We start from the raw sequence: 17,913 nt of genomic DNA on the forward strand, positions 1-17,913 counted from the left end.
GGTGGACCTTGGTCAAGGATATCCGCAAGGTCATCCTGAAGAAACTCCCCTGGGGGAGCAGACCACCCCAAGTACTCGGTGACTCTATATCAGGTTTCCTCCAATATTTCCCTTTTTCAGGTTCAGGTTTCCTCTAATTTTTTCCCTTTTTATTTCTGTGTGGGTTAGAGGTTTTCTACTATAGTTGGTTTGGCCTTGACAATACAGATTCCTGGCTCTGTCCCAAGGCAAGATGGAGCTTTACAATAGAATCTTTGATTGGCTAAGAACTGCAGGACAACAATGAACATTCTAAACTGTCACTCTGCCTTTCATTGTCGTAATCCTAGCTGAGGACGGGTTTGTAGCTGCTCCTGCTGTAGTCTTGGGCCTAGTGGATTTGAACTTTCTAATCCTGGCAGTCGAGTGGCTACTTATTCGGGGTTGTTTCAGGAGAGAATCCAGGTTCACGGGAGAGTTTTCGGAAGTTCTTTTGGAAAGAACATTAAGCCAAGTGACTTTATTTGGATATGTAAATCTGTTGCTCAAATTAGTGACATTTGGAGAAAGTTAATGTAAATTCATAAGTAGAACTGTGATGTTAAACTGTTAATAGTTCAATGTTTAATTCTTACGCGCGCGAGCTACGAAGACAGTTACGTGATTTCTATAGCGCGAGTACGCAAGCGTGAGAAAAGACTGCTACGTGATTTCTACAGCGCGTGTTTTCATAGCGCTTGTTTTCTTCCTGCGTGTATTTTCTTCAGCGCATGTACATTTTTGCGCGCGTGCGCGAAAAGGTTTCTACGAACTTTGGACAAGTTTGCAAGTTCTTAAAGAGACTATGTACTTTATTTTTGCGTGTGTTGGTTTAAAATTCATTAAAGAAGAACAGGATTCATTTAAGCCCATCATAACTGGAACAATATACAGTTTTTTTTTTAAAGGCAAGAGTCAAGGTTTTTAAGGCTACATAACTCAAAGGAGTTGCTGTTATTTTCAAGACCTTCAAAGCAAAACAAGGTAGAAAGATTTTATCAGCAATTACTCCACTCTTCTCCAAGATCCTTAAAGAGAAGAACCAGGTATGATTCTTTACATTTTAGTTAAGGATAGAGTTTGCAAAATCAAAAGGTTAGTTAAGTAATTTGAGGATTTTCTGTTTTATGGATTCACTGCAGGTTCTGCATCAGCTAGTCTAGACGTCGCCAGCCTGGTGTTTATGTTATCCAATTCCCCCTTTCCCTTTGGGGTGTAGTTAACAGAGCCGAGTAATCTGGTTCTGAGGATTACATTTCAGGGGCATTGTCGGGGGTTTAGCAGCTTCCGGACACAGGATTTCTCTCAGCCCGATACCCTAGACATAAGGCGCCGGAAAGAGGAGTCAGCATGAGTGGCAGGCTCAGGCCTACAAAACTCCACCTGCGGAGGTGTCCAGACCACTGGCGTCGTGCAGGGACTGACGCAGGTCCTCAATTTGGCTACGGCCGAGAGAATCTCATCTGGCACCGTATCAGGAACCATGCCATCATCAGAGCCCTCATCCACCTCTGAAATGTATTCAAGATGGCGGTAAGAGGGCACAGAATGGGGAACAAAGCCATGCTTGACCTTGGCCAGAGCCTTTCTAGGGTGGTTCCACCGTGCCCCAGGGTACCCCTGTCGAAACAGCCTCGAATGAATCGGCATCGAACGCAGCGCCGACAGCATCGACGGGCCTCGAGGGCGGCGTTCTGAGCGTGTGCCTCGTCAGCCTGGGCGCCGATGGCTCGACGACTTCGGAGGCAGAGCCTCAAAAGAGTCCATAGCCTACCTCTGCGCCACAGGCGTCGACGTCTTCCTTGAAGACACCACAGGTGCACACGGTCTGGTGCGCGTTGAGGACCGGGAACTGGCATGACGAGAACAATTCCCCTTGTCCGAGCGGGACCTTTCCCGTGAATCGTGCTGACCACCCGAGCCCGAAGGCGTACCAGCAGTGTCTCTCGACCGATTACGACCGACCCCACTCGGGAGGCGTGGACGGACCAGTGCCCTGCGATTCGAGAATCGCTAGCATTTTCTTACCGAAGGAAGCCCATTCCTCCGGCGTCGCATGCTTGGTGGGATAAGCGACCCCACCGACGGGTGGAGTCCTCGGATGGGGAAGGCGACTGATGACGGCGCTTCTAGGAGTGCCTCGAAGAGGCAGAGGAGTGGCGGGACCTACTCCGGGACCGAGACCCACTGGACTTCCGACGACGATACGGAGAGTCGCCCCTCGAATCGCCCGTCGAAAGCCCCGCAGACCTCAACTTCCGTGGCTTAGACACCTTACCTACCGAGAGTTTCTTCTTGCGCTCCCGCAAGGCTTTAACGTAAGCAACTGGCAGTCGACACAATCATCCGTGTCATGGGCCTCCCCGAGGCACCAGAGGCAGGCGTCGTGCGAGTCCGTCACCGACATCTTGGACCCACAGTCCCCGCACTTAAAGCCCGGACGCGGGGTGGAAGACGAGGTAGAGATCACGAAGGATATACTTCACAAACCAACAGGTTCGAAGAACCGATGAAGAACAGAAACTCCAAAGAGTCGAGGCACGCCAAGATCTCTGAAGCGAACACGTTCGCGGAAAAAAATGGAACTGATGCTACGGGCATCATGCGTCCTACTTATAACATCCAGTGACATCGGCTGTCGGAGGAGGCCTTCGGGGACGGCGTATCGACATCGACGCAGAAAGATTTTACGAAGCAGCACAGCTGTGGTGATTACTGTCACAGATATGGAATACGTTGGAGGACCCAATCCCCTCGAATAGCTTATTATAGACAGTCATATTTAAATGTTTGAAGACCTCCGTTTACTGGGTAAATTGCTTGCTTAATTTGCAAAAGATCAAGCAATAGTGAAGTCACATACATCAAGCTACACTGATTACAATTAAGAAGGGTTCATTTCGGTTTGCATCAGTTGTAGGATTGGGATGTGAGGAGTCCCTTTAAACAAGACCATAATCTACCATCAACGTAACCATGCAAAAATGATAATTCAAAGAAAAACTCAAATCAATTATATTTTTTCTAAACAAGTGCAATGCTTTATTGTTAATTACTGGCAATAGTACATTTTTTCATCTTCAAAAAAAGTATGTACACAAGAGAGAACTCTTCACATGCTGCACTCCCTCAGCTTTTTGTCTGCTTGCTTGAGAGAAATCCACGTGTTTAGAGTGCTGGACCTCAGCTTTGACCATATCAAATGATTTGTCAATCCAAATATCTGAGCGGCAAATTGGGCAGCTGCTTCTGGCGAAAGAACAGTTGAGCAACCGAGACCTAATGGAGGAAACAGATTTACACATTAACCCTTGCATATATTGTGACAGGCAGAGCATGTATGCAGCGATTAACAGAAACTAGGTTTCAGGTAGTCTTAGTTGCCATTTACTCATACCATAACCGCTTTTTCTTCAATAAGAAAGTTATTCACTGTAGTGACAATTTTACTCCTAGTCATTGGTCCCCTTTTCCTCTAAACAAATTGAGTGTCCACAGACTGGAGCCTCAAAAAATGTACTTCCCTTTTAAATTTGACACAGGGAAGGTGTGCTTAGGCAAGCCCGCTCAATCAACTCCTTCCACTGGCCTTCCCATTCGTCAGCTCGGCGGCTACCACCACCTAACTGGTTTACAGGGGATGGAAGGTGTGTCGTAAGAAGGACTAGAACTACTGTATATCTAGTCCTTTGTCCCCTTTCTTTACGACCCATCCGCCATACTCTATAAATCAGGTAGGTGGGGGCAGCCGCCAAGCTGACAGTAACTGTCTCACTGCCATGATATCCTCAATATGAATGGTGATTTTACAGAAATGAAGTTCTTGGGAGGGTGACAATCACTACTGATTGAGCAAGCTGTCCTGCCCACATTTGATTGCTAAAGAAGGCATTGTTGGGGAGAATTTTCAGTTCTGTGCTAATTCCCTTCAACCTAAGAAACCCCTAGCTCTTTAGGTGGCCTTACAGCTTCTGAGGTTTTCCTCCCAAGTGAGTGGGACCTTTTCTCACTCGCTCGTTTAATATTCCTTACTCGTTTTTTTTGTATTTTACTGTTTTATGGAGTCTGACAAACTCCACAGGCATCTGCATTTTGTATAGTGACACAGCACCTTAGGTGCAGAGCCACTAAGAAGTCCCTTGGACTGCTCTTAATGTTTAATTACATTTTTATGGGTGAACTACCCTTCCCAAGAATAGTAAGATGATCGTGTCCAAATTACTTTTCTCTTTGTGGGACCAGCACACACCACCCTATGTGGAGTGCTGGGGAGTTACTAAGTAATTCCCTCTCCCACTTCTCATGTAACATTTGTTACACTAACTTAGTTTAAACGGCTGGTGACAGTGGTTTACCTTTACTACCAGTGTGCATTTCTACCGCAGGTTGAACCCTCGGTAGCAGTACAGCACCCATGGGTGACCATTTTTTCCAAAATGGCCCCAGTCTTTTTTTGCCATTTTGTTCATTTTCTTGGTTTTTACTCTGTTAGTTGAAACAGGCTTTGTGTTTGCCTTTGGCGGGCTTCATCCCTGAAGCCCGCCCAAGATCCAGTGTCTGGAAAGGAAGTGAGGGAGGGTCCCGAAACTTCCCTGTCCTTTGTCACTAGGTGTGCCTGAGTGAAACCAGTCCTGATTGGCTGGTTGCTGTGCAATTGACAGCCTAGGCTGTGAATGAATAGCAAAATGCATTAAAAAGAGGTTTTTGGGATTAGAGGAAGAGTCGATAATGAGGAATATCCGAAGACAACATGAGACACCAGCTGCACACACCTGGACGCAAAGTGCCAGGTAAAGCCCTACAGCTGTGCTGGCCCCATTTTAATATCAACTGGGAAGACCCGTACAGGAACTTCCTCCCTTGAGCTGGTGGGACCAACTAGCCTCAAGACAAGCTTCCATTTGGCGCAATCCCCGATTTGCTGTCACCAGAGCTGCAAAAGCCCAATAACCGGGGTCCTGTGACCATTGATGAGTGCATCATCTTGCGAAGTCTGAATGCGTCCAAATCGTCGTGGGTTGTTAGGCAAGATTGTATGCAGTACCCTTTGGGTGCACTACAACCCTGACCTCCTGGCAATAGGAACCCAACCTTTGGTATAAATCTGTACTACATAGGTTGGTAGTGGGATTGAGCAGCCAAGCTCATCTCAAGAGGAGTCAATGTGAGCTATAGGGGAGTTACACAGATTCACAGTGCAAGTATTCAAAAAAAACTCACTCAAGTTTTGATTAAACAATTATTAGTTTATTTATCAGTCAGTTGAATAAGCCTTCTTCAGAAGGGGCAATGTAACAGTAACACAAATATGCTCCAAAGTACACTCTTAATATTTCTAAATCAGTAGATAGCCTTTTGGGATGGCACACAGACACTTCCTATACCCTTAGGTGACTTTAGTAACACTGGACATTAATAGATCACTGATCGCATTTAGAATCAGTTTGTCAGAGAAAGGTTATTAAGACAAAACGAGATATCACAATTATTTTGAAAGCAGGTAAGTACTTTTGTAAAACCCCCCAATGCAGTTAGTTAAACCCTTTCGGGAAGGAAGACCAAACACGACAGAGGGAAGAGTCATTTATGGAGCCAGGCTAGGCCAAAGTCAATTGGGTAAAAGTCTAGGTCAGCTGAAGCACTTCTTACAGGTAAAGAAAAGTCTTGCACAATGTTTTAGCAGTCTTGTAGAAAAGAAGAATCAATGAAAGAGCTCAAGCTAATTAGACTTGTGAGGTAAAGAAGCTGGAAGCAACTCACAAAACCAACCAAGACGAGACTCAACTGAGCTCAAGTAAGGCTAGACAAGAGGTAAGTTCTTAGACTGTACAGTACCTTTGTTAGAAGAAAGGCTTTGGCTCCTGTGCAGCTCTCCAGATCCCGTGTTCCTTGGCCTCATTCGTAGGGACAAAAGGGAGGACGCCTGCACTGCAACGGGACAGTCGGCAACATAAAAGGACCAACTTCTATTCAGCGGCACTTTGCGGTTTCAGCTCCTCGCGTCTCAGCAAATAGCACCACTGCGGTTCTTGGCTGTCGAGTTGGACTTTCCTTGCATCTGGGGTCCAGCACTGAGGTGGCTCAGGCTCGGACAGTCCTGCTTCCTGGAGTTCTCTGTCCAATTTAAAAGCAACGCACACAAACTGGTGTTCCTCTCCCTGGCTTTTCGGTGCCAGCAGCAACTCTGGAAATTCAACCAGCTCCAAGAAAATGTGCAGGTGTCTTACTTTGGAGTTGATGGTCCCACCAACTCAAGGGGAGAAGTCGTCCTTGCAGGGATTCTCTAGTCGAGTCAAATTCAGAGCAGCGGCACTGCCGCAGGGCTTCACTGGGCAAACCAATGGTCCAGGAGTAGCAGCAGACGTCTCTTCCAAGTTCTTCTTCGCATTCCTTCGTCAAGTGGTCTACTCTGCCTTGCAAGCCAAAAAGCCTCACCTTTTATGCATTTTTCTCCCATTCATTCCAGCCTAGCTGTCATTCAGCCAGCCAGCAGGGTGGCTATCCTTGCCCGACAGTCAGCCAATCACAGAGTGCATTCGGGTCTCCTAGGTGACTGAGCACAGGGTGTTTCGGGCACCTCCTTGACTTCCTGCCCCCACCAGACACTCTGGAGCCCGAGGGGCGGGCTTCACTCGTGAACCCAGCCAAAGACCAAACAAACTAAGGGACCAAACCTAGTTTGGCGCGCAGAGTAAATCTCAAGAAGGGCCTTTCCACAAAGAAATGGCAAAAAAAGACGACTAGGCCATTTTGACGAAATGGGCACCCATGGGTGCTTTACCAAGGCTGCAATTACAAAAACAATGGTAGTAAAAAGTAAATCACTGCCACTAGCCATTAATTGTAGAAAGGGCAACAAAAAATGTGCGTGAGAAACTAGACACAGGGGACACCAAGTAACCCCTCCAGCACCCTATGGTTAGATAGTGTGTGCTGGGTCTAGAAAGTTACAAACGAAAGTAAAGCAAATTGCTCTTGGAAAAAGTAGTTATCCAAGAGAAAGCTATTTAAACCTTTGGGTAATCTAAAAGACTTCCCGGTGCCACTGCACTGAAGGTGCTGTGTGACAATGTAAAGATGATGCCTATGGAAATTGTCAGACTCCATAAAACCAAAAAGAAACAGATCAAATCACATGAAAATACAAGAGTGGGAAAAAAAGGGTCTAGCTCCAGGTTAAAAATGTTAAGTCCTAAAATCCAGCAAAGTTACTGGGGGTCTCTAAGGTTGGGAGAAATCTCAGAAATGTGCTAATTGCTCTCTAACATGCATGGGTATCCAGAGGACCCTGTAGAAGCAGGACATCTTGATCCAGAGTACCCTCAAAGAAAATGCATTGCTGGGGAGTCCCTCTCCCCAGTACCGCCGCAGGAGCCCGCCAGATGTCCTCCCTTTCGTCACCACGACCAAGGTCCAGGAACAAAGGTCTGCCAAGCTGTAGCAAGGAGGAATCCAGCAGGAACATTTTTCTTCGTATCACAGGTACTGTGGGGTTTTCACCTTTTAGCCATAAATTGTGCTTGCAAAGTACTTTTTGGAGTTGATCTCAACTCACCTCCACTGGCCTAACAGCTTGTGCTCTCTACAAAGTAACTCACTTGAGCTACTGCGATTTATTCTGAATTTACCAACTTTGTCAGGACTATCGAAGAAGATAGACTTTTGTCCATTGACTTTGGCTGTCCTGGCTCCCTAAAGGCACTCCTCTGAATCTACTGGCTTAGGCAGTACTTGTTCCCTCATATGTTATTATTGTTGACACTTATTGCTGGGATAAAAGTTGACCTGCCTCCCTTTAGAAGATTGTAATTATTTTACAAACTGTTGAAAGTATGTTCTAAATCTTATTCTAACCTTTCCTTCCTTTCACAATTCAATAACTGAATTGGTAACTGAAATAGGTGCAATACTGATCTTTAATGAGGTCAGTGTGTGCTGGAACATGTGTTACCATAAGAAAAGTCTTTACAAACTTTTATTGTCTTTCAAAAACTGAATCCTAACTTTGATTGAAGGTTACTAGTAGATGCAGCTTTTTAAAGAATGCTTATTTAAACCTTGTGTATATTATAAATATATATAACTGTGTGTAAGTGTTACTTGACTACTTGTACTTGTTGATTTCAATTGTACAGCTCTACAGCTCAAATTACCCCCCTAAGATAAGCCTGACTGCTCAGTCACACTACCAACTTGTGTAGTACAGGCCTATATTAAAAGGTGGGTTACTTAATACCAAGCAGATAAGTCTTGTGTAGTCCTCACCAGTTGGACTGCACTCATTCTTACCCAACTGGCATCCACCCTGCAGCTGCTGTCTAGACCGTAGTGCTTGCAAAAGGCCGATATGTTGACCATATAGCAGCGTTGCTGATGACGCTGTGCAGGAAACCTACCGCCCCGACTTCAGCACTGATAGCATGAATGCCTTTGGGGGTTTGGGGCGTTCGGGGAGGGGGGTGCACGTTTGCAGTGATTGATTCCAGAAACCAGCGATCTGCCTATGGCAGCATTGGTGACCTGGCAGCCAGAATGCGTACCTCCAAAGGAGACAAAAAGTACATCCAATTCTTAGATGCGTCAGAGTAAGAGCGACAGGAGTCCTATCTACTGAGGCCAGATGGGACCCATACCAGAATTTCATTAAGCACGCACTCCAAAGGGTTGATTTGCTTGCCCAAGGGCAAATAGCATCTGGTCCACTTGTTTTTACAGAGTGGAGGCCTTCCTCACACCCAAATCATCTGTTGCCTGCGAACAAACCGGGATGACCGAAGGCCAACTGTTCAGCTCATGCAGCGAAGTTCAGCAATCAAGGGTAGGGGTAGGGGTGGAGAAACATACCTTGCTGTAGGGGATTGTGAATGGGCAGATGGGGGGGGGGTGAACAGGACCCTCCCTCTGGCGGCCTCCCACAGGTCAAAGAACCAGAAGCGAGCTAGCCACTGCATCAATATCAGGTTGAGGGTGGCCTTCTTGCCGTTGGACAACCTTACTAGGACCTGGGAGAGGAGAGCAGAAAGGCATAAAGAGCTAGGGTGACCCACTATATTGTCAGGGTGTTGCCCAAGGAGCCCATGCCTATTCCTTCCTGTGAAGGATATAGGGGCACTTGCTGTTGCTGGCCGTCGCAATAAGTTCTACCCAAGGATGACACCCCACTGCTAAAAGATGGTCTCCAGAATCGAATGTTTGAACTTGCATTCATAATTTGAGGCTCAGGGTCTGCTTCAGAGTTGAATACTCCTGGTAGATGGATAGCATTCAGGGACATCTGTTGGTCGATGGCCCATTCACAAATCTTTACTGCCAAAGTGCACAAGGAAGGGGGTACGGGTGGAAGGGGCAAGGTCTCATTTATGCCGCCCCCCCCCCCCCTTTCTGTTCAGGTAACACACTGATGTTGAGCTGTCTCCCTGGATGAGGACCAGTTCTTCCTCTGAGCACAGGGAGGAAGGCCTTTAGGGTGTTGAATATTGTTTGAAGTTTGAGGCTGTTGATGTGGAGAAAACACTCCTGATGGGACCATAGACAGATTTGAGAGGTCCCAAGGAAGCTCCAAAACCCAGAGAAGAGTCTGAAGTCACATTCCTCTGGAATGGTCTCTTGAAAAGGGAACTCCCTGGATCAAGTTGCTGAGATCACTCCACCATGCCAGGTCCTGAGATGGAGGCTGGGATCAGAATGCAGTCCTAGTTGAGCAATAGCATGCATACATGCAGCCATGAGGCGGAGGAGCCTCTGTAACCACCATGCCAAGGTGGATTCTTACCTCTGGAAGTAGGTAACTGCCAGCAAGATGTTGCTGATCCTCTCCTGCAATGGAAAGATTCTCACAGTGAGAGATTCCCACCCGAATCCAATAAAAGTTAGTCGCTGGGATAGAACCAGAGTGGACTTTTAAAAGTTGATGGAAAATCCAAAGCTGACGAGTGTCGACCAGTATGTTGACCCGAAGAAGCTGCATTCAGAGATGAAGGGACCCTGGTCAACCAGTCAGCCAAGCAGGACTAGACCAGCACTGCTTGACAATAAAGGAAGGTGGCAACTGCATTCATGAGTTTCGTCAATACTCTGTGCTGAATTCAGCCCAAAAGGGAAGAGATCTGTATTGGAAGTACCTCCAGCTGACGGAAAATCTGAGGAACATCCGGTGGGGCTCCTATATAGGGACATGCAAGTATGAGCCTTTGAGGTCCACAGCATAAAATCAGCCATCCTGTACAGATCCCAAGATCTGCGCCGGCATGCGTCTTAAATTTTCTATTGGGGAGAAAAAGATGGAAGATCTAGAATTGACAGCTGCAATTGGTTCTTCTTGGACACAGAATAGTCTTGTGTAGTACCCCTATCGATTCTGGTCTGAGGGAAACATGATTGATCGCTTCAAGGTTGTTCACCTCAGTCAAGTGTTGTGGGACCCATCCGGATGAGAGGCAGAGCAGAGGAGGAATAGAAAGACAGTAGGCCCCAGAAGCAATGGGAGTATCCATGGGACCGGAGAGTGGACACACCAGTAAATGGGACAAGGGTGCCTGCAGCTGACTGGTGTTGGATGGACCTAACTTGTCGCATCACTTCGTAGAGCCTGAAGTAGCATAGGAAGATCTGACAAAGAAGCCTTTCAAAGACGTATGTGGTTTCTTCCTTAGATGGGTGCTGGCCAACATGTCCAGGTTTCTAGCTTCCCCCCTCTTGGTAATCGCGAAATCCCCCAAAAGATCTTTGCCTGGCCTCAAGGACTGAGGAAAGGGCTTATGCCCAGGTTTGGAAAGGATCGCAATGGACTAATTCAATGTCTTTTGCTGGAGTTCTTTGTCCATGCAAAGATGCAACTAATCCTGGCCGAAGAGCTGGTTCAGCATCCTATCCAGCACCGCCTGGGGGAATTTGGTGGCATGTATCCATGTACACCTCGCCGATTAGCAGCCAATGCCATGCCTCTACTGGAGATGGCGATGGACAGAAGATTCCAATAAGTCCTGAGCAATATGTTTCTACAAGACCGTACTTCAAGGCTTGTTGCTTCTCAGGAGGAAGGTAGACCTGGCATCCCAGATTTCCCTACACATTTTTTTGGGCAGTGGCATGAAGCACAACCGCGTTGTGCAGTAATGCTTTAGAATAAACCTTATGTCCATAGGCTTCAAGCAGCTGGTTATGCTTTCCCAGTTGGCCAGTGATGGAGGTGCTAGTGGTAGAAGACTTTGCAATGGTAACCTTGGCCTCATTCTATGCCGAGTGTGGTTATGCATGAGTCGCGAGACAGTTTCACATATGAAAAACCTGTAGCAGGTTTCGAGTCTCCTGTTGGTAGGCAGAAAAGGGTTTTGACAGACCTTAAAAGTATCACAAAAAAAAAAGTCCTTTTGCATACGTTTTCCAGATCTAAAGGAAGCTCTCGAAAAAGGTCCCCAGACTCTTGTTGAGGTTCCTCCCGAATGGAAAATCCAAGGAACTCTAGGTCAAGCATCCTCTAGTTTAAGGTCAAGTGCATAACTGTCGCCCACCTCGCTTGACCTGTCTCGAGCCAGTATATAAGAGATCAAGTGGGGCAGAGTCATTGAGGTTGGCCAGAGCGGCTGAGCTGGTGGCTGCCGAGAGAGAGTTAACTTACAGCCAGCCCTAGCTCAGCCTTCTGCCAAAGTGCAGGCTCAGGGGTGTGTGGAAGGCTGGTACCTGCTGTAATCTTGACAGGAGTAGGGGTAGCAAGAGCCAAAAATGGAGCAGCAGGAGCGGGCAGATCAGGAATCAGTTTGCATATAAGCAACCTGAAGGGTTCAGGTCTGTTTGATCGAAAAAAATTGACCTTTTCCTATTTGACGAAATTTTGGGGGGGGGGGGGACTTTCTTTGTTCTAAATTGGGGAGAGAGACCCTTCCTGCATCCTCCCTCAATCTATTCCCTTACTCCACCCCACAAAGATTTATTTGGACTGAAATACAATAAAACGATTAAAAGAATTTGGTCAAATTGAAAAAGTCAATTTGACCCGCGATCAAGTATGCGAATATCCTTTAAAGTAGTCAGTTATAGCTTTGGACACCATCAATGTTAGGAATCTAAAAAGCAATCCTCAGGGATAGCCTGGGCTTACGTAACTGAAGTTGGTGCCCATGTGACTGTTGCTGGTGTATGGAAAGGAGGATGTAGGAGTCCAAGTAGGTGCAAATGGGGACATAGGGTGTGAGGTTTTGCCCGTTGCCAGAATGAGAGCAGAAGCACGAAAGAAAAAAAAAAACGAACAAGGACACTTTAGGTATTGTTGGTGGCAGGGGCACTGGAGAATCACAGAAGTTTGATGTGGATCCCGCTGCAAGCTCACCAGGGAAACAATTGGCCTGTGATCCCAGGTCTACCTCATGAGGTTCCGGGCTACATGAAGGCGTCACTTTGGAAATTGTGTGTTGCCTGGATGTGCCAGAGCGCGCTTTATGCGCCATTCCCTTTTGATCGTCCTCGTGACTTTCACAGCCTGTAATGTCTGAGACATAGGGGCCTTTACCTATGAACATGGTGCCCATGGAATATGGCCTCGGGACGGTTACCAGTAGTGGGGAATACAAGCGTTTCAGGCAATGTATCCAACAGTACTAAGTACTTCAGTGACAATCGCCAGTAACTTGCCACCTTTAAATGAGTTCTAGTTCAGGGCCCCTTACAGCCCAGTCTTAATAGCCTTTCTGATCTCTGGGCCACTCCCTGTTGGGTCTGGGAGGAACCAGACCACCACTCCTGAGCAGGACGGTCAATGGAAGGCATTGGCACACCAGAGTGCCTGCCAAAAAAAAAAAAAAAAGCGTGGAGTCCTCTGGCATGGATTCCGAATCAATTCCCATACGGAAGGCTGGGGAGATTCCCCCAAACAGGTACTCCTACCGACAGTCAATGGCGTATTTAGGTTTCTGCTTCCCTAGGCCCAAATAAGTGCATGCGCCCCCACCCATCCCAAATGTACTCTACCTCTGCCAGATTGTGCCCCTTAAAAAAAAAAAACTGTCCGCTCTGTCCAAACTACAGCTCTTCACCCCCATTTTGGCTCCATAACATTATGACGTTTATTCTTTGCATGGATTAGAATGTTATGGTTTCCTCTATTAATTCAAGCCGGTCTTCTTCTAGGTTATGTTAGAGTGTTTTCCGAGCTCTACTACACAGGATTTGGAGAAGGCAGTGTGTTCTACAGTTCAGTGCACTAGAGGTAATTGTTATGGCTAATTGTCTATTTTCGGTTAAGTCTGACAATCTTTTACAGGAAGTGATGAGATCAGCGGTGAGAGAAGGTTGGAATGAGGAATTTCAGTTTCAATGCCAATATATGATTCCTCTCCCAAATTGCCTGCTGCTACTATGAGATGCACCTAGACTGTTCTATAATATTAATTTAACATAACAATTTCTACGCCCGGTCTTGTCAAATGTTAAAGTTTACATGAGATAAATACAAGTGGTACAGGCACATCTTCTAAAAATGTTGAATAAAAATAACTCAACCACCTTCCCATGGTTACAGCTCTGGTGTTAGCAGGGGGCAAAATGGAAATAAGGCAAGTTACCTGCTGCAGCCGATGTACTCCCCCCTCCCCCAATCCCTTGGGCTGGAACGCCATTGAAATATGGCAAAATCACAAGTGACATTTGTAAACTCTGCCTGGGCATGAACACTTCAAAGTAAAGACAGTTGGAGATGGTTCTTGAAATCTTTGGCTGTGCATTGTCACGGTGAAGTAATGGATAAGGGTGGCCTTGAACATTGCGTGGAAAGCAACAGCACCTTTTTGTAACAAATGAAGTGATACATAGAGTTTACATCATTGCTGTCATCCTGGTTTGTGCAATTGTTCAAAATACGTTCCAGCACAATATTACCTTTGTGGATGTGGTTTAGGCTATGGGTCTTACCAGCTTGCGTTTAATGCAATTTACAAAGTTTCGTTAACTTCGTAGAGTTGGTTGTACTATAGAATACATAGTAACATTTTGAGATCTGCGACTATAGATGTCCTGCCGTTTCACAGTATAAGTCCTACATTGTATTTAAAATATAATTAATGTAAAGATTACTTATAAGCAGTACAGTTATGCTTTGTGACACATACTTTGCAGTTGGTTCTCCTGGTAGTACCGAGCATGCAGCAGAATGTCAAAGACACATGATGCACCCAGCATGGATGCCATAAGCCTGCTTAGCACTGAGCAGGTTCGGTATAGATGGCTGAATGGATATCCATTAGGGAGAATTCTCATTTCTGTGCCAATTCCCTTCAACCTTAGAGACCACCAGCTCTTTTGCTGGACTGAGGGAGACCTTTTTCTCACTCATGTATTTTTTATCTGATTTGGATTCTGTATTCTTTGTTTTTGGAGTCTGCAATGAAGGTGTTGCGCGTCACAATACAAAAGTAGATGCCTAGGAGTTTTTCAGTGCCACAGCAAAGTCCCTTGGATTTCTCAATGTTTAAATAACTTCTCTTGGATAAACTGTTTCCAAGAGTAGTAAAGTGAAACTGACTTTACTTACCTTTTCTCTCTGTAGACCCAGCCCACACCATCCTATGTGGAGTGATGGGGTGTTACTTGGTAGCCCCTTTGCCTACATGTGACATTTTTCATGTTACCCTCATGGCTTAATCACTGGTGGCAGTGGTTTAATTTTCCTACCATTGTGCATTTTTTTACAGCAGGCTGAATCCTCAGCTGCAGTATTGCACCCATGGGTGCCCATTTTGTCAAAACGGCCCCAGTCTTCTTTTTTCGCCATTTCTTGATTGTGTGGTCTTTCTTGGGTTTTACTCTGCGCGCCAAACCAGGTTTAATCCTTTTGTTTATTTTGCCTTTGGAGCCAGAGGCGGGTTTCAGCACTGAAGCCCACCAATGTGTCTGGCAGGGTAGGAAGCAAGGGAGGTGCCCAAAACTCAGTCCTTTGTCTCCTTGGCAGCCACCCTACTGTGAGAGTGACAGCTAGGCTGTGCATGAATGGGAGAAACCTGCATAAAAGGCGAGGCCTCTTGAACAGAAGGCAGAGTTGACCACTGGAAGAAACATCTGAGGAAAGAAACTGGAAGAGAACCTTGCTGTACCCTCCTGGACCGTTGAACTGCCCAGTGAAACCCTGCTGCAGTGCCGAAGTTCCAATTTCGTATCGACTAGAGAATCCCAGAACGGATGACTTCTTCCCTTGGGTTGGTGGGACCAACTAACTTTGCTGGAAAACCTCTCCCCGCTGGCTCTACTTCTTCGCTGCTGCCGGAACAGAGTGCCAGGAAAACCAGAATTGCGTGCATAGTCTTTAAGCCGGACCAGAGCTCCAGGAAGATGCCCAACGACTCTCCTGAAGCAGGACGACCAAAGCCCGAGTCACCTCACCAGTGCGCTTGGCTCCATAAGCGAGGGAAGCCTAGAAAGTGTCCAAGATCCGCAGTGGTGCTATTGACCTGTAGCTGAAACCGCAAAGTGCTGCTGAATTGGAAAGAGCTCGTAGCTGCCGCCAACCTTTAAACCGCAGTGCAGGAGTCCCCAGACGTCCTCCCTCTTGTCCCCACAACTGAGGCCCAGGAACCCAGGATCTGCCGGACTGCAACAGAAGCCAGCTGGATCCTCTTCTTCCAACCTAAGGTACTGTCTTGACTAAGGGGTACTTCCCTCGTGTGTCTGTAGCTTGCTTGCTCTCCCTGGAGACTTGCAGTAGCTGCTTTTTGTAGAGTTGATTCTAGCTCTGCCCTTCACAAGCCTCCCAGCTTGTGGCCAAACAGGGATTATTTTTTACTATAAACTCTAAAAACCATGTGCAAGACTTTTGCGCTATCTAAAAGTGCCTCAGCTCCATAGACATTGTTCAAATTGACTTTGGCTGTCCTGGCTCCCTGCAGACTCTAACCCAATGACTTTGGTTCTAACTGTCCATCATAGGCAGTAGATAAGTTTAACTTGTATTGCTGGGAAAGATCTAATCTAGACTTCATTGGGAGATTGAAAAGTATTCACATGCTCTGAGAATCCGTTAACCTTTTCCTAACTTTTTCCTTTGAAATACTGGAGGTTGTGGAAAACAGTGATATATTAATACCAAACCTTGTCCTAGCAATTGAAGTCATCTCGGGGTGTAGGAAGTGTGTGCGTGAGGCATCCCAAAAGGGTATCTACTTGTTTATCTTAAATCTGAGAACGTGTCACGAAGTGCATTTTTATTATTGCATATTGCCCTTTTTAAAGAAGGCTTATTTAAAGCTGACCGTTCAATAAATAAATCATTTTACTAGAAAACCTTGAGTGTCATTTGTATACTTTTAACTGAATATCGATAGGTCTGGCTGCTCAGTCACTCTACCAACTTGTGTATTAGAGATCTGTACCAAAAGGTGGGTTACCTAATACCAAGAGGACAAGGCTGGTGTAGTCTCCCACAGGGTTACTGCCTCTAATCTTTATGGACCACCTTTACAGCTGTGAAAGTGTGTCCAGCAAAACAAAAGGTGATGGCTGGAAGGCTTTGAATGAATCTGTACCTTTGGCACACAGTTTCTGTTCTCACCCTTCTATGGCTTTGGTTTCTTTATGCACTTGCACATTCATGTTCACTCTTTCCCATTTTAACTTCTCTTGGATCCATTTAATGCCTGCACCTTTTGTGCTGCTACAGCCCTCTGAAATGTGGAACTGGGGAGGGAAATTAGTGCATGCTTCTGAACATCATTTTAGTGCCACCTGTGGGAACTGTGCTCGAGTTAATCAAAGGTATGCATTTAATACTGTCATTTTAAACTTTCTTTTATGAAAAACCCTAATATTGTGCATTTGAATATAAATGCGATTGCTTAACACAGTATGTGTGTATTGATTAGAAAAAACTCCAATTATAATGTGAAGTGGCACCAATAACACTAATGAGGATTTGGCGGTTTTGCATAAAAGAGTGTTAGGGGAGATTTCCTAAACACCTACTGGTGGTTAAGACTTTAGTAAGCTATCCCCAGTGGTTTGTAGATCTCCAAATCTTCACATCAGTCTGTACTAACTCAGGACCTTGGCAGAGCGGCAGAGCAGTCAGGCTCATTTTAAGGAAATTGAGCTGTAGGTAGGTAAACTGAACCTTAGCTAGCCATGCACATCAAAGAAACTCTTACACTTCTAATTTATTATATATACACACACCCCAGAATCACTTTAAATACTTTAGACGTTTACATGAGAACATTTAATAATCCGCTTCAAAAAGGACACTTTCAGTTGTGTTTGTTCTCCGTTACATTTGTAGCAATGTTAGAAAGGGAAAAGACAATGTTATCTTATTATCAGTTATTATGCGAACCTGCGTTTAACAATTCATACAGTAATACATTTACTCTGCAAACACACAGTAAAGTTACTTTAAGGGAGGAAAATGGTTAGTGTAACATTAGCTTGGTTCTAAAGAGGGTTTCTTCGCACAGCAAGTCTTTCAAGTCCAGAAACGCATCTTTAGCTAAAGGCAGTTTGGAGAGTGCTCAAAGTCTTGGCAATTTTTTTTTTGGATGGATTTGGCCTTTCCACGATGATGCACTCAAGCAGCAGAACAGGCAGAGTTCCTGAGGATTTCTTCCAGTCTCGAGTGTTATAGAAGCAGCAAGTTAAAAATGAACATAGTAGGCCTGTAAAAGGACTTGAAGTGACACAAGCATCGACTTGGGTCGGAGGTAAGAGGGGTGACCCTGGACACACATCTGTGTCCACTCCACACTGGAGCCACTTCTTGGAATCATGTAAGCAATACCCTTTTCCTCAAAGTACCTTCGGTCAGAAGAACATGTTCTTGCTGGATGCTCCGTGATGTTGCAGCTCTGGACTCAAGCTCTGGATTCCTTGGTCTGACTGAAGACAGGACAAGGGACGGGATCGCCGCAGCAGTCTTGAGGGAGG

At 45.9% G+C, this 17,913-nt stretch overlaps 1 protein-coding gene across 7 annotated transcripts in view; it reads right to left on the reverse strand.

Annotated features, from left to right (window-relative positions):
- Window positions 1-3,031: 3,031 nt before the first annotated feature.
- PAICS (phosphoribosylaminoimidazole carboxylase and phosphoribosylaminoimidazolesuccinocarboxamide synthase) overlaps window positions 3,032-17,913 on the reverse strand; it is a 1,368,496-nt gene continuing 1,353,614 nt past the window's right edge. For all 7 annotated transcript variants that reach the window (XM_069631608.1, XM_069631609.1, XM_069631606.1 and 4 more), the window contains one exon: window positions 3,032-3,297. In XM_069631608.1, the coding sequence (XP_069487709.1) occupies window positions 3,131-3,297 (167 nt within the window). In that variant the 3' untranslated portion in view covers window positions 3,032-3,130. The remainder of the gene's footprint in view (window positions 3,298-17,913) is intronic.

The sequence above is a fragment of the Ambystoma mexicanum genome, chromosome 6q, assembly GCF_040938575.1.
Source record: "Ambystoma mexicanum isolate Mex_15411 chromosome 6q, UKY_AmexF1_1, whole genome shotgun sequence".
In the NCBI taxonomy this organism is placed as follows: Eukaryota; Metazoa; Chordata; class Amphibia; order Caudata; family Ambystomatidae; genus Ambystoma; species Ambystoma mexicanum.